Genomic DNA, 13,929 nt, shown 5'->3' on the forward strand with positions numbered 1-13,929 from the left:
ATGCCATCCTACAGCGGCTACTGCAAAAAACCAATGTGACGGTTGAATGTTATGTACTCCCATTAAGTTTCATCTTGATAGATGAGTTGATTCAATATTGAATTAGCAGCTCCAGAAGGCTCCAGGCGATTTATCCTTTCCCGAAGGATTAGCGAAATTCTACGATTGGAAGACTACTACCTGCCATACAATGGAAAGACAGAGGATTACCATCGGCAAAGGGGATGAAATGGTAAAAAAGGTCATCGACCACGATATCGACAAGGATAGCATCAAAAAATTACCTCACTACCGTTAGTGCCGTGTTGACTGCCATAGGCTCGTTCTACGGGGAGGCTAGCGGAATCGCCTCTCCTGCAACAAACGGCATTGGTTGCCACTACCTCTATCATGGGTGCTACCCAGGCAAGTGCTGCAGATAGGTATGTGGGACCATTTATTATACTCTAGATTCAAGATTCAGGCTCACTGAAGGATCAGCGTCCAAAATGAATTTGCGCTTATTGGTATTCTTGAGTCGGCCATCTATATCATTCCTGATACTACGGGCAAGGTAATAGACACCTTTCCCAGGCAGTCTGTGAAAATTCCCCTTGGCAAGCTTAACGACAGCTCTAGTAATGCTAGGTCGGTTTGGGCTAACAGTGCCCCGAGCGTCCTGAAGAATGGTGTCTTTGCTGAATCCATGACCTCCAGAGAGTATGATAGTATTGAGAAGAATTCTTCCACGGTATCGCTGTCTTTATCAAGTCGGTCGAACTAGCATACATCTACGCATTCTTTCTTGCTAGATTCAATTCCTGTGCTTGAAGCCAACTAGTCAATTGAGTCAATCTAATCATCATTATCACTTAACAAAATTACGAATATTGTCTTTCACCCTATTGAATGTGAGTCAGAGTCCTTTTGTTGAGGCTGACATGTGATAGCCACCATTCCTATATAGCACTAGCCCGGACCACTATTTACTTTACCCCAAGCTTGGTTGAGACTAGCGATTGCTCAACAACGAAGTTAGATAACTTTCTACGACTGCAACGAGGCCAAACATGAATTGCATGTGAAATTGACTCATATTGTCCCAACCAAAACCATCTGTAGGAGAAGTACGCTTATGACGGCTCTACACTTGATGGTGAGCGGGGTTGGCTTATCTCTCTCTTATCAGCAGAGCCTCGATTTGCGTTAGAGCCTCCAAGAGTTTTCCCCAGACCGAGATAACTCGACGTCGCCTAGTTATAGACAGACCTTGACTACTTCTAGATGTCCATTCTTAAGAAATAAAATACTATCCGATCCTTGAATAGATCTAAGCAAGGTGACTCTGGTGGGGGTCCACACAGGGGCCCGCCTTTACATACATACCGAGTCGGGTCGACCAATCGGGATTAGCGTAAAACGCGACGTCCTCTCACCGCCTGGCATTTTTTCTTTTTTTTTCCTGCCCGCCGCCAATTTCGATCTTTCCCTCCCCCTCCACCAACTGCAATTGCAGCCTGGTCGGGAGCTCACGTCAAAATGAAGTACGTTCTTGTCTCAGGTGGTAAGTTGTATCTTCCTTGTCGGTTTTGCGTTCAGGGAGCTTTTTGCTGACGAAAGTTGTCGTTGTTAGGTGTCATCTCCGGTGTTGGCAAGGGCATTATTGCCTCGAGCACCGGGTTGCTCCTCAAGTCCGCCGGTCTCACGGTCACTAGCATCAAGGTTAGTGCTCAGCGCCTCCGTTAGATCCAACCGCCCTCCACTCGATCTCTCCAATCGTGCCAATTGTGCCAATTGTGTCTACATTTTTCTAAACGACGCGTACAGTGTGACCCATATATCAACATCGATGCTGGTACTATGTCGCCAATCGAGTCAGTTACTACGCGCCCCCGCGTCGAAAGACCTAAATACTGATTAATCAGGCACGGAGAGGTCTACGTGACGGACGACGGCGGTGAAATGGATCTGGACCTCGGCAATTACGAGCGCTACCTCTTGACCACTCTCACTCGTGACCACAACATTACTGTGAGTCATAGCGAACCGATATCATGGGGATGTTATTGTTCTTGAATGGTTGAACTGATACCCTGGATCTATAGACTGGCAAAATCTATCAGCAAGTGATCGAACGGGAGCGTATCGGTCGCTATCTTGGTAAGACCGTCCAGGTCGTGCCCCACATCACCAACGCCATCCAGGATTGGATCGAGCGGGTTGCCAAGATCCCCGTGGATGAGTCCGGGAAGGAGCCCGATGTGTGCATTATCGAGCTGGGTGGTACCGTTGGAGACATTGAGAGCGCGCCCTTCATTCACGCAATCAGCCAACTTCAACGACGGGCTGGCAAGGGCAACTTTGCTCAGATCCACGTGTCTTATGTTCCCGTTATCCACGGCGAGCAGAAGACGAAGCCCACCCAGAGGGCAATTAGCGATGTTCGTAGCGCGGGCCTGAATCCGGACCTGATCGCTTGTCGCTGCGAGCTGCCGCTGGAGGACGGCACCGTCCAGAAGATCGCCAACATGTGCTCCGTGGACAGCCAGCAGGTAATTGCCGTGCACAACGTGTCGACTACCTACCACGTGCCGCTGCTTCTTGAGAAACAGAAGCTCATCGGTACTCTGGGAGAGCTGCTTGATCTCCCGTCTATCAAGCGGGATGCTAAGCTCATCGAGCAGGGTAAGACCATGTGGCACGACTGGGTTGACCTTGCCCGGGGCCAGGACTACCCCCATGACACAGTGTCGATCGCGCTTGTGGGCAAATACACCGCCTTGAAGGACGCTTATATCAGTGTGTCGAAGGCGCTGGAGCACGCGGCCATGTTCTGCCATAAGAAGCTGGATTTGATCTGGGTTGATTCAGCTCATCTGGAAGACGAGGTCTTTGAGACCAACCCAGCTGAGTTCCACAAGGCTTGGCATGCAGTCTGCACTGCTGACGGCCTGCTGGTCCCCGGTGCCTTTGGTACTCGGGCTACGACCGGCATGATCAAGGCTATTACATGGGCGCGTACGAAGAAGCGTCCCTTCCTGGGTGTCTGCCTTGGTATGCAGCTGGCCGTCATTGAGTACGCCCGCAACGTGATGGGCGTCGAGGACTGCGGAAGTGAAGAGCTCCACCCGCAGGCTAAGAACCACGCCATCGTGTATATGCCCGAGGTATGTCGTTCCTTCCTTGTAAGAGTGTATGTCGTCTTGCGCTAATAGCAAACTCTAGGTCGACAAGGATAAGATGGGTGGCACCATGCGCCTCGGAAAGCACCCTTCCATTTTCCAAAAGGGCACCGAGTGGTCCCGCCTTCGGGCTCTGTATGGCCCCGAGGTTTCCCAAATTTCGGAGCGTCACCGTCACCGGTACGAGGTCAACCCCGATATGGTTGAGGATATTGAGAAGGCCGGTCTGTCTTTCATCGGCAAGGACGAGAAGGGCGAGCGTATGGAGATCGTTGAGATCCGCGACCACCCCTGGTTCGTGGGTGTGCAGTTCCACCCTGAATACCTCAGTCGTGTCCTGGCGCCCAGCAGGGCTTTCCTGGGCTTCTTTGCCGCCGCCGCCGGCTGCTTGGACGAGGTGACCAAGGCCCTCAACGAGGGTCTGCGGAGTGTACCAACTCAGCAGCAATAGGGGAATAAGGATGAGGAGAAGGAAGAGGCACAGACTGAGTGTCACATGGAAAGACCAGTGACAAGCCTACATGCATGTTCTGCAATTTATCCAATTACGTTTATCACGCTCAGAAATAGAAAATAGACAGTCGTGGAAAACCACCACCGACTCCACAATACATAACTCATAAATTTTATATGCGCCGAGATTCCGTACATCATCAAGCATTATATCCAGCATCCCCCGCCACCACAACCTCTTCCTTCTCATACAAAATCTCCGGCCTGACATCGCGCCTCAACAAATACCTCTTGAAGAAGTACGGAATCTGCCTCAGTCCATACGCAGCATGGAACCGTGTCGGCACCGAGAACACCTGATCCAGCTCCTCCAGCGTCTTGTTTTTCGTCTCCGGCATAAAGAGCAGCACAAGCCACCACCCCACAATGCACCACCCGGCATACCATGCAAACCCGCCCTGAGCCGTGAACGCGTTCCGCAGCGACGGCCACGTCACCCCCAGCACGAAATTGAAGAACCACGTCGTCGCCGTGGCCAGCGCCATCCCGTACGAGCGCACGTACAGCGGGTACGCCTCCGCTGAGTAGGTGAACGGCACCGGGCCCTCCCCCGGCGAATAGACCACGCCGAAGAGGTAGGTCCCCAGCGCGATGCAGCTTGTGCGCGCAGTGTGGTGGGTTTCTGGAATCCAGAAACTGAAGCCGGTGAAGAACATGGCGAGCGACATTAGTGGGAAGGTGGTTAGGAGGAGGTTGCGGCGGCCGAAGGTGTCGATTGTGTAGATGGCTGGAATAGCGAAGAGCCAGTTGATTACGCCCCAGCCGAGGGAGGCGGCGAGGGCGGAGGCGGGCTCGAAGTTGGCTTCCTGCGACAGCGAGGTTAGTTTGCATGATTCTCTACCCTGGGGCCGGAATGTTCAAAACTGTGGATTGGGGTGTCAAACCAGAAAGATTTCGGATGAGTAGTATGCGATGACATTGACTCCGCAGAACTAGGATGAGGAAGTCAGTCCAGTGAACCGCCGATATAAATTGTTGTAGTCATGGACTGCAGTTATGGACCACTTACCTGCTGCATGAACATGACAATCTCCGACGCGACCATCGCTCTCCGATTTCTCGGCACAGTAATCAGCTCCAAAAGCTTGTTCTGCCCCAGCTTCATGCTCGTCTCCGCCTCCAGCAGGGTATGCATGTAGTACAGGTCCCGTGCGGCCTGGATCTTATGGTGGCGCAGGGTACATATGCTCTGGTATGCGCGATAATACTGCTTGTTACGCATATACCAGCGCGGCGACTCGGGACACGCAAACACAAAGCAGCACACCACCAGTGCCGGGAACATCGCGGAGGCCATCATCAGCCGCCAGTTGAGGCCGACGATGCCCGGCGGGTCGGACACTTGGTAGAAGATCAGGTCCGCCGCGTAGCCGAGCATGATCCCAAACGCTGTCCACATCTGCCACTGCATCACTAGGGCGCCGCGGATAGCTGGGGGTGCGGTCTCGGCCGCGTATACCGGCACAGTGGCGGATTTGGGGCCGATGCCAAAGCCCAGCGCGAAGCGCGCGACGAACATGGCCCACCATGTTGATACAAAGCCTTGCCAGAGGCAGGCGATCGCGCTGAAGCAGCAGGTAAGGAAGATGGTGCCCCGGCGGCCGAACCAGTGATTGAAGGGAACTGTGAGCCAGCAGCCGATGAAGGCGCAGCAGAGGTATGGTGCGGCGTTGATGAGGCCGACTAGCCAGGTGTCCCTCGATCTCTCTCCGGCGATGCCGAATTGGTGCTTGTACCAGATTTGTGCGCCGTTGACCACTGTCTCGTCTATTTGTTTGCCAGGTAGACCCGGGTCAGCGATGCGACCAAAATCTTCGATCTTTGCTTTTGGGAGGAAGAGGAGGGAGGTTGGGAGGCGCCAGCTCGTGCTTACCCATTCCCTGGACGGCGGCAGACAGTGAGCACAGCGCAATGACCGCATACATCGACCACGGCTGCGACCAGCGATTTGCAAATTCCTGGCGCAGGATCTCTTTCTCCTGGCTCGTCAGGCCGGCGACATTGGCGTATTGCTCGGGTGATTGGGCCAACACGGCGCCCAGCTCGAAGGCGCGCACGTCCTCGTCATCGCCTATTTCATGCGTGAGCGCAAATTTGCGACCCTGCCTGCGTAGCTCGGCATGGCTAAAGCCTGCCAAAGGATTCGAGAGTTTGGCGTTGAGATTGCGCCGGGCGCGCTCGGCTGCGGTGCCGAATGTGCGCTGCGGGACGAATTTCTCGCGGCGCGGCGAGTCGGCGATGTTCTCATCCTGCTCAAACATGCCTCTGTCTACTTTGCTGGACATGGACATGGTGGGCTGAGACCGGGGGCGGCGCCGCTCATGAAAGGAAGCCCGTGGCGGCGAGGTTTAAATTGAGGAGGGAACCAGGATGTCGAAGTGGGCAGAGAGTGAGAGAGCGAGAAGAGGCTCTAACAAAGCAACGCAGCGCAGCAAACACATGACTGGGGACGGCGCGATGCAACGAGGGAGTCCATTTTGCGGTGGACGAGGCGCGCGGTGGGTCACATCCTGTCAAAGCAGGCGGGCTGCTCCTCCATGAGTCGTGGCCGGACAGGACTGGGGCCAAGAGCTGAGGGTTTTTCGTTAAATTGATTGGGTGGATGTGAAGGCCAAGAGTCGGGTTGTGAAAGTAAGCAGAGGTTGCTCCGTTATAGGCCTTGATCGTCTGCTCGTCTGTCTGGGGCACCGAGGGATCAGCTCAGTGGCTGGTTGCTGGGCCTGCATCTGATGATGCAGGGCGCAGCGAGTTCCGAGCGGACAAACTGGAATCAGTGACCAGCTGGGGCGATGGAATGGCTGGGCATTGGGAGCAAGGCAGAACGGTGCGGGCAAACGCGATCCGATCGAGATTCCATTCTCCAGGGATGTCTGTAGACAGCGAAGGCCGAGGCTGGAGGAGATTGATGAGATTCGCGACTTCCGACTTGAGACTTGAGACTCAAGTGACGTCTCCCCCGGACTGCCCCAGACTCCCCTCGTGGGGGCCAACTCTAATCGGGGTAAGCGAAACCTGCCGCGCACAGTCAGACCCAGGAATTGCGCTTTTAGATAAACTTGATCGTCGATGACTTGTGCAGTGTAATTCTCTTAGTTCAACTGTGGAATCCCTTCACCAGGCAGCTCGGTCACGAGGCTATCCTCAGCATGATCTAGAGGTTGGTGCGTGGCCTTTGGGTCATCAAATTAGGGTGTTTCCCCGCATCTCAGGTGCTGTCCGCTATCCTCAGCTCGGATTAGAACCACATGGTAGAGAAGCTGCTGATTTGATTAGCGAACATTGCGGCCGAAAGGAACAGAACTGGACAATTATATTTGTCATTGTATTGTATAAATGCCTGATATGAGAATGGTGCTCGAAAAGAAAAGAAGGGCCATCCGCAAACTATTTATTGGCCGTGGACCAGCACATGTTCAGGTTTTGGCATAAAGCTACTCCTACACAGGATCCCCTTATTCTGTTTCTTCCACCACAATACAGTTTCTTGTACTTCTTGGACCCACGAAATTACCCTTGAAGTCAGGGATTAGACAGTAGTTCCTACATAGTCAGTCCCTCGCTCCCTGGCTGCTATCTTAGGCAGTCTATTAATCAGGCTACCCCTTTCGAAACTACCATTTTTTAGCTTATTATATCCGGTAGGTTATACTATAGATCGCAGTCTCCTTAACTATCTTAGCCTAAAAGTTCTTTAATCCTAGTGTTACGGTATCTAATTGCATGGTAGAGGGCCTGTCGACCAGGTAAGGAGGAACCAGTGTAGTCAAGTTAGAACAAAGACTGATTCTTAAGGACTCAGGAAGAGATAGAGAGGTATAGCACTTTTTATACTGGAGCATCCTATGGGATACTCCAGCCCCGAGAGGGTATCGGTGGTATTTCGCGTATTTCGCCCCAAGTAACTTAGTCTAGTATCCAAACCACTTGCAAAAGAACGCCAAGCAGCGTCGCTGCGAAAACACAGGGTGAATGTTTACGATTTGATGCATCATGCATTTATACTATTCTGCGAGTTGAGAGCGGCTTCAATGGGCAGGCGGTGCGAGAACACTATGGAAGCTTGCTAAGGTACTAGTCTTGCGCTATATTTACCAAGCACATGCGGCTGAGCTGGGAAGCCTTGTCGTGTGCCTGCTCCCCCTCGGCAATGCCTTCCGTAAATACCCGTAAATTCCGAGAATAACCACTCCTTGACATCCGTCTATCCATCAACTATTCAGTCTGCCGACCTGTTGCTTCTCAACAAGCAGGGCCAAGACCTCGTGTCGTGATAGTAGAGAGAGTGCTTGATTGACATATCGAGTACTATCCAGCTTGTCTGGACATTCTGCTTAACCAGATTATCCAACATGGCTGGGAACCCCCAATCTCAGCCAGAGCAATCAGAGTCAGCACAAATCAATACCAGTCCCGAAGCATGCCGAAAACGACTTCATCACGATGCCTATACGATCGGGTGGGTGTGCGCTCTTCCAAAGGAACAAACCGCAGCCAGAACCATGCTAGACGAAGAGCACGACGGTCTTTCGACCCCTCTCAATGACCATAACACATATATCCTTGGCTCAATCTGCAGCCACAACGTCGTCATTGCCTGCCTACCCACCATGGGAACCAACCCTGCCGCGACTGTGGCTAACTCCATGATTAATACGTTCCCATCGATCAGGTTCGGGCTTATGGTAGGGATTGGCGGCGGGATTCCGTCGAAGGTCAATCTGGGTGATGTGGTGGTCAGCCAACCTGTTGCTGGCTATCACGGCGTGGTACAATGGGATATGGGGAAGCTAGAACGGGGTGGACGGTTTGTCCACACGGGCTCGCTGAATAGACCCCCGAATGCGCTGCTCAGTGCGTCAAATCTGCTGAAAAGTAACCATGAGATGTACGGATCGAAGATAAATGAGTACCTGGATGACATAGGAAAGAAATTCCCGCGACTAGCGCTGAGATATACCAGATGTGAGTACCTGGAAGATCCATTGTTGGTATCCGACAGGACCCAAAGAGAAGTGAGGGTGCACCATGGCCTGATCGCATCCGGCAACAAGGTGATTAAGGATGCGCAGTTCCGAGACTCCCTCGACAAAGCATTTGGCGGGCACTTGCTATGCGTGGAGATGGAGGCAGCTGGGCTCATGAATGACTTTCCTTGTATTGTTATCCGGGGCATTTGTGACTATGCGGACTCGGGAAAAGAGAAAACCTGGCAGGAGTTTGCTGCAGCTGTGGCCGCTGCATACGCAAAGGAACTTCTGGGATGTCTGCAGCCCAGGATTGTTGATGACGAGTACTCAGCCAAGGCCATATTGGAAAAGGGTTAGTACCTACCTACCCGGATATACCTGCTATAAGTGTCTAAAGTACTAGACAGTCCATGAAGATATATCGAGAAACACGAAGGATATCACTGACCTAAAGTCGAACTTGGTCAAAGAAGAAGATACCAGGATCCTAAACTGGCTTACGCCAGTTGAGTATGGCCCTCAACACACAGACTACGTCAGAGACCTGCCTAAAGGAACAGGTATATGGTTTCTTGCGTCTGATGAGTACGAAGAGTGGTTGAAAACCGCCCAAATGTTGTTCTGTCCTGGCATTCCTGGAGCAGGGAAGACAATCATCACCGCGATTGTGATTCAAAACCTTTTCGAAAGATTCCAGACTGATACCACTGTTGGCATCGCCTATATCTACCTTAGCTTCGGAAAGCGGGCGGAACAAACAGTTGACGCTCTCCTCCTCAGTGTTACGAAGCAATTGCTCCGACAACACCAATCCATGCCGGGCGAGGTGAAAGCTCTGTATGACAAGCATCAGAAAGCGAGCACTACGCCGTCCTCTGACGAAATAGTCGAGGCTGTTCATAGAGCATGCAGGCTGTACTCGCGGGTCTTCGTTCTTGTCGATGCGCTCGACGAATGCATGCAATCCACTCGGGCAGAATTCTTATCTGAGATATTTAACATGCAGGCAAAGGGAGAGCTGAGTCTCTTTGCTACATCAAGATTCATCACGGATATCTGCGAGCAATTCAAGAATGGCCTTAGCTTGACAATTCGTGCGGATGATGGAGACGTTAAAACATATTTGGATCGCAATATGTCAAAACTTCCACTCTGCGTGGGCCGCAATAAAGGTCTACAACAGGATATTAAACGCTGCATTGCAGGATCCGTTGATGGAATGTATGTTTAGCTTGTGTGAGGATAAATTATATTGCTGATCTCGATTAGGTTTCTGCTGGCCAAGCTTTATATTGGCTCCCTCGAGGATAAGATGACGCCCAAGGCCATTCAGGGTGCATTAATCCAATTTCAGAGACAGGATCCAGGTCCAGGTGAAGGCCAGAAACAGGGATTACTGTCAAAAGCTTACGATGATGCAATGGACAGGATCAGGGGTCAGAGCAAAGGCCGTTGGGACCTTGCTAGACGAGTTCTTTCCTGGATATCCTGTGCTAGGCGGCCTTTAACTATACCAGAGCTTCAGCATGCACTTGGCGTTGAGACTGGAGCGTCTATGCTTGACGAGACAAACATCCCGGAGCTCGAAGACATGATCTCTGTATGTGCAGGATTGGTTACCCTCGACGAAGAATGCAAAATACTCCGCTTGGTGCACTATACCACCCAAGAATACTTTGAACAGCCACAACAATCGAATTGGCGTTCAGATGCCGAGCGAGAGATTCTCAGAACTTGCATGACGTATCTCTCTTTTAGCGTCTTTGAGAGTGGGTTCTGTCAAACTCGTCGCATGTTTGAGGACCGGCTAGGGTCTAACAAACTCTTCGAGTATGCTTCACGGAACTGGGGACATCATGCCCGCAAATCATCGATTGAAGGGGACCAATGTATTTTGGATTTCCTTAAGAGTCAGGCAAAGGTCTCGGCTTGTGCCCAGGCAATGATGCCTTGGAGGTGGGACACCAGTTACAATACTGGAAGTGGGATGACAGGACTTCATATCACAGCATACTTTGGGCTTGAGCATTCGACGGCAGCCCTGCTCGACTTGCAACACTGTCCAAGCCCCAAAGATATATCCGGCCGTGCTCCGCTACACTACGCCGCAGAGATTGGGCATATAGAGATAGTGAAGCTGCTGCTCGACAAGGGGGCCGATCCCAACATCAATGAAGTCCACAGTGGCCGGACCCCGCTCTACTACGCCGCTGAGAAGGGGTATAACGAGGTAGTGAAGCTGCTGCTCGACAAGGGGGCCAATCCTAACACTAATGAGGTCCGCGACGGCCGGACCCCGCTACACTGCGCCGTAGGGAAGGGGTATAACGAGGTAGTGAAGCTGCTGCTCGATAAGGGGGCCAATCCTAACAGCAAGGATAGGAGCAAGATCATCCGTGTCGTCTGGACCCCACTATACTACGCTTCAGTGATAGGGCATAACGAAATGGTGAAGCAACTACTGGACGAAGGTTTCGATCCTAATATCAATGAGGTCCGCGGTGGCTGGACCCCGCTATACTACGCCGTAGAGAATGGGCATGGGGACATAGTGAAGCTGCTACTCGACAAGGGGGCCGATCCCAACATCGATGAGGTCCACGGGGGCCGGACCCCTCTGAACTACGCCGATGAGAAGGGGCATAACGAGGTGGTGAAGCTGCTGCTCGGAAAAGGCGCCCACCCCGTTTTAAGGACGGCGACGGCGACCGCCATCGTACCCACCAACACTACGCCGCAGAGAACGGGCACAAAGAATAATCGCACTCACCCGCTACGGCAGTCGATCCGACAGGACGAACTGTAGGGATTCTTGCAAAGTTCATCTCCCGTTTTCTCTTGCACTATACACTTGGTTGGTTGGTTGGTTGATATCATCTACCCTGACCACTCACGGAATGCCATATACAGGCTACAACTACTTTCTATATACATGCTGATTAATCCCTGAGATTGTTTCAAACTTCTGAACGGTGAACTTTGAACCTTACCTAGTAAGGCCTGTCGTGGCCTGTCTGCCGTTCGTGGTGTTAGGCTGCCCTCTTGGCGCGGCTATTGTAGTTAAGTTCCCAGATAAGGCGGCCAACAGTTATTTATAGTTGGCTGTATCTCCGCCAGAAATCGCGAAAACGCTGGCAATGCTGAATTCAAGAATCTGGATACCAACTGCGTGGCAGATACGGTTTTTGGACCCTTCTTTTTCTTGCTCTTGAGCTGAGATGGTGATGGTTTATTGTGGAAAAGGCGGCGAAGATAGTTGTGACTGTGGGGTTTGGAGGTGGGGCTAGGGTCTAGGCGTCGGCTACGGTAAAGAGGTGGTAGGTTGCTAGAGAATAGAGGCGCACTTTGATTGTTGTTATTGGGCGGAGTTGGTAGTCGGGGTAGATTAGAGAGGATATATAGGGGTAGGTGGCTTGCCACGATACTGTATTTCTGATTCGAGTCTGGCGGGTAGTGGCTTCGTAGGAGTCTCGAGATCGATTTCTGCTTGGTTTAAAGGTGAGCTATTGATATCGGGTGACATTTGGGTTGCGTATAGATTTAGGAATAGTAATCTAAGGAGATAGGTTTGCGGAAGAGGGCGCGTGAGCGTGAGGAGGAAGAAAGGGAATGCAGCACGTCCAGTTACCTCTCGCGGGGATGTCTGCGAACAGGGAACACTCTGTATGTTAGCAAGCATTGCTGGCAAGCCGTGTATAGGCCCTCTTCGGTCTCCCCCCCCCCCAGTAGAATGCATCCGGGGCGTATCGTCAAGTGTCGTCGGATGGTACACGGCTTTCCCCCCGCACTCGCCAACTGCCGAGCCGATCCGCCCCGCCCAAAATGCGGAGAACAAGCAGCGGTCCGCCATGCGCCCTGTCGGCTGCGCTCATCCGACGTTCTGCTTCCGATGCTCTTGCCTGCTCCAACCGGATAGCTATGTGGCAATATGAGGACCGCGTCGACTGAATAGCCTAGTTGCGATCAAAATGCGGGGCAGCTAGAAGGGATCCATATAAATCGCCTCAGGTCCTTGCTGGCTGACGTCTATCCTCGTGCTGTTTATACCCCCTCTCCCCTCTCCACCCGCCAACTTATTCCAGTGTAGACCTCTCATTTCCCCCGGTCGTCACACCCCGACATCTACCCAAGCAACTCACGCGAAGCAGTCCATTATGCTGGGGAAAATCGCCCTCGAAGAAGCCTTCGCGCTGCCCCGCTTCCAGGAGAAGACTCGCTGGTGGGCCGGCATGTTCGCCACAGATGTCGACAAGCACGTTGCCGAGATCAACGACGTCGACTCGATCCGCCTGAACTTCGCCGAGAAGCACGGTGTCGGCCTGCAGATCCTCTCGTACACGGCGCCCGGTGTGCAGGATATCTGGGACCCCAAGGATGCACAGGCGCTCGCCGTCGAAATTAATGACTATATCGCGGAGCGGGTGAAGGCGCACCCGGATCGTTTTGCGGCGTTTGCGTAAGTGGGCTGAATCCGAATCCAATCCATCCCCTCCGGCCTGACGTCCCATACATTATGAGGCTCAGACTCGGTACCGTAGCTACGCGTTCCATGCTGATGCCTGTATAGTACGCTATCCATGCACGACCCCAATGAAGCCGCCGCAGAACTCCGGCGCTGCGTCACACAGCATGGCTTCTTAGGCGCGCTCGTCAATGACACACAGCGCGCCGGCCCCGACGGCGATGACATGATCTTCTACGACAACGCCAAGTGGGACGTCTTCTGGGCGACGTGCACCGAGCTCGACGTCCCGCTGTACCTGCACCCACGCAACCCCACCGGCACCATCTACGAGAAGCTCTGGGCCGACCGCAAGTGGCTGGTCGGCCCGCCGCTGTCATTCGCGCACGGTGTATCCCTCCACACGCTGGGCATGGTGACGAACGGCGTGTTCGACCGCCACCCCAAGCTGCAGGTCATCCTGGGCCATCTGGGCGAGCATATCCCCTTCGACATGTGGCGGATTAACCACTGGTTTGAGGATAGGAAGAAGCTGCTTGGTTTGCAGGAGACGTGCAAAAAGACGATTCGGCAATACTTTGCGGAGAACATTTGGATTACGACGTCGGGGCATTTTTCGACGACAACGCTGAACTTTTGTATGGCGGAGGTGGGATCGGATCGGATCTTGTTTAGTATTGATTATCCATTTGAGACCTTCGAGGATGCGTGTGACTGGTTTGATCGGGCGGAGATGTCGGATACGGACCGCTTAAAGATTGGGAGGGAGAACGCGAAGAAGCTGTTCAAGTTGGGGGCGTATAAGGATAGTACTGCGTGAGCTTGG

The 13,929-nt window shown here is 52.7% G+C and overlaps 4 protein-coding genes across 4 annotated transcripts; 3 read left to right on the forward strand and 1 right to left on the reverse strand.

Annotated features, from left to right (window-relative positions):
- Positions 1-1,467: 1,467 nt before the first annotated feature.
- Positions 1,468-3,612, forward strand: N7482_004792 (putative CTP synthase; the record flags this gene model as incomplete). The annotated part of the gene is made up of 6 exons (XM_056686917.1): positions 1,468-1,543; positions 1,613-1,701; positions 1,807-1,853; positions 1,905-2,010; positions 2,085-3,146; positions 3,205-3,612. Exons 1-6 carry the CDS (start codon positions 1,519-1,521, stop codon positions 3,610-3,612), a joined length of 1,737 nt encoding a protein of 578 aa, XP_056545659.1. The 5' UTR covers positions 1,468-1,518.
- A 202-nt stretch (positions 3,613-3,814) lies between these two features.
- N7482_004793 (Major facilitator superfamily domain general substrate transporter) lies at positions 3,815-5,965 on the reverse strand (the record flags this gene model as incomplete). The annotated part of the gene is made up of 4 exons (XM_056686918.1): positions 3,815-4,480; positions 4,559-4,606; positions 4,684-5,554; positions 5,598-5,965. 4 exons carry the CDS (start codon positions 5,963-5,965, stop codon positions 3,815-3,817), a joined length of 1,953 nt encoding a protein of 650 aa, XP_056545660.1.
- A 2,058-nt stretch (positions 5,966-8,023) lies between these two features.
- Positions 8,024-11,447, forward strand: N7482_004794 (uncharacterized protein; the record flags this gene model as incomplete). The annotated part of the gene is made up of 3 exons (XM_056686919.1): positions 8,024-8,993; positions 9,049-9,862; positions 9,911-11,447. 3 exons carry the CDS (start codon positions 8,024-8,026, stop codon positions 11,445-11,447), a joined length of 3,321 nt encoding a protein of 1,106 aa, XP_056545661.1.
- Positions 11,448-12,795: 1,348 nt separating this feature from the next.
- On the forward strand, positions 12,796-13,923 carry N7482_004795 (amidohydrolase family protein; the record flags this gene model as incomplete). The annotated part of the gene is made up of 2 exons (XM_056686920.1): positions 12,796-13,097; positions 13,209-13,923. The coding sequence occupies 2 exons, from the start codon at positions 12,796-12,798 to the stop codon at positions 13,921-13,923; spliced, it is 1,017 nt and encodes a 338-aa protein (XP_056545662.1).
- Between the last annotated feature and the right edge of the window lie 6 nt (positions 13,924-13,929).

This window comes from Penicillium canariense (assembly GCF_028826845.1).
Source record: "Penicillium canariense strain IBT 26290 chromosome Unknown utg000002l_segment0_segment0, whole genome shotgun sequence".
NCBI lineage: Eukaryota > Fungi > Ascomycota > Eurotiomycetes > Eurotiales > Aspergillaceae > Penicillium > Penicillium canariense.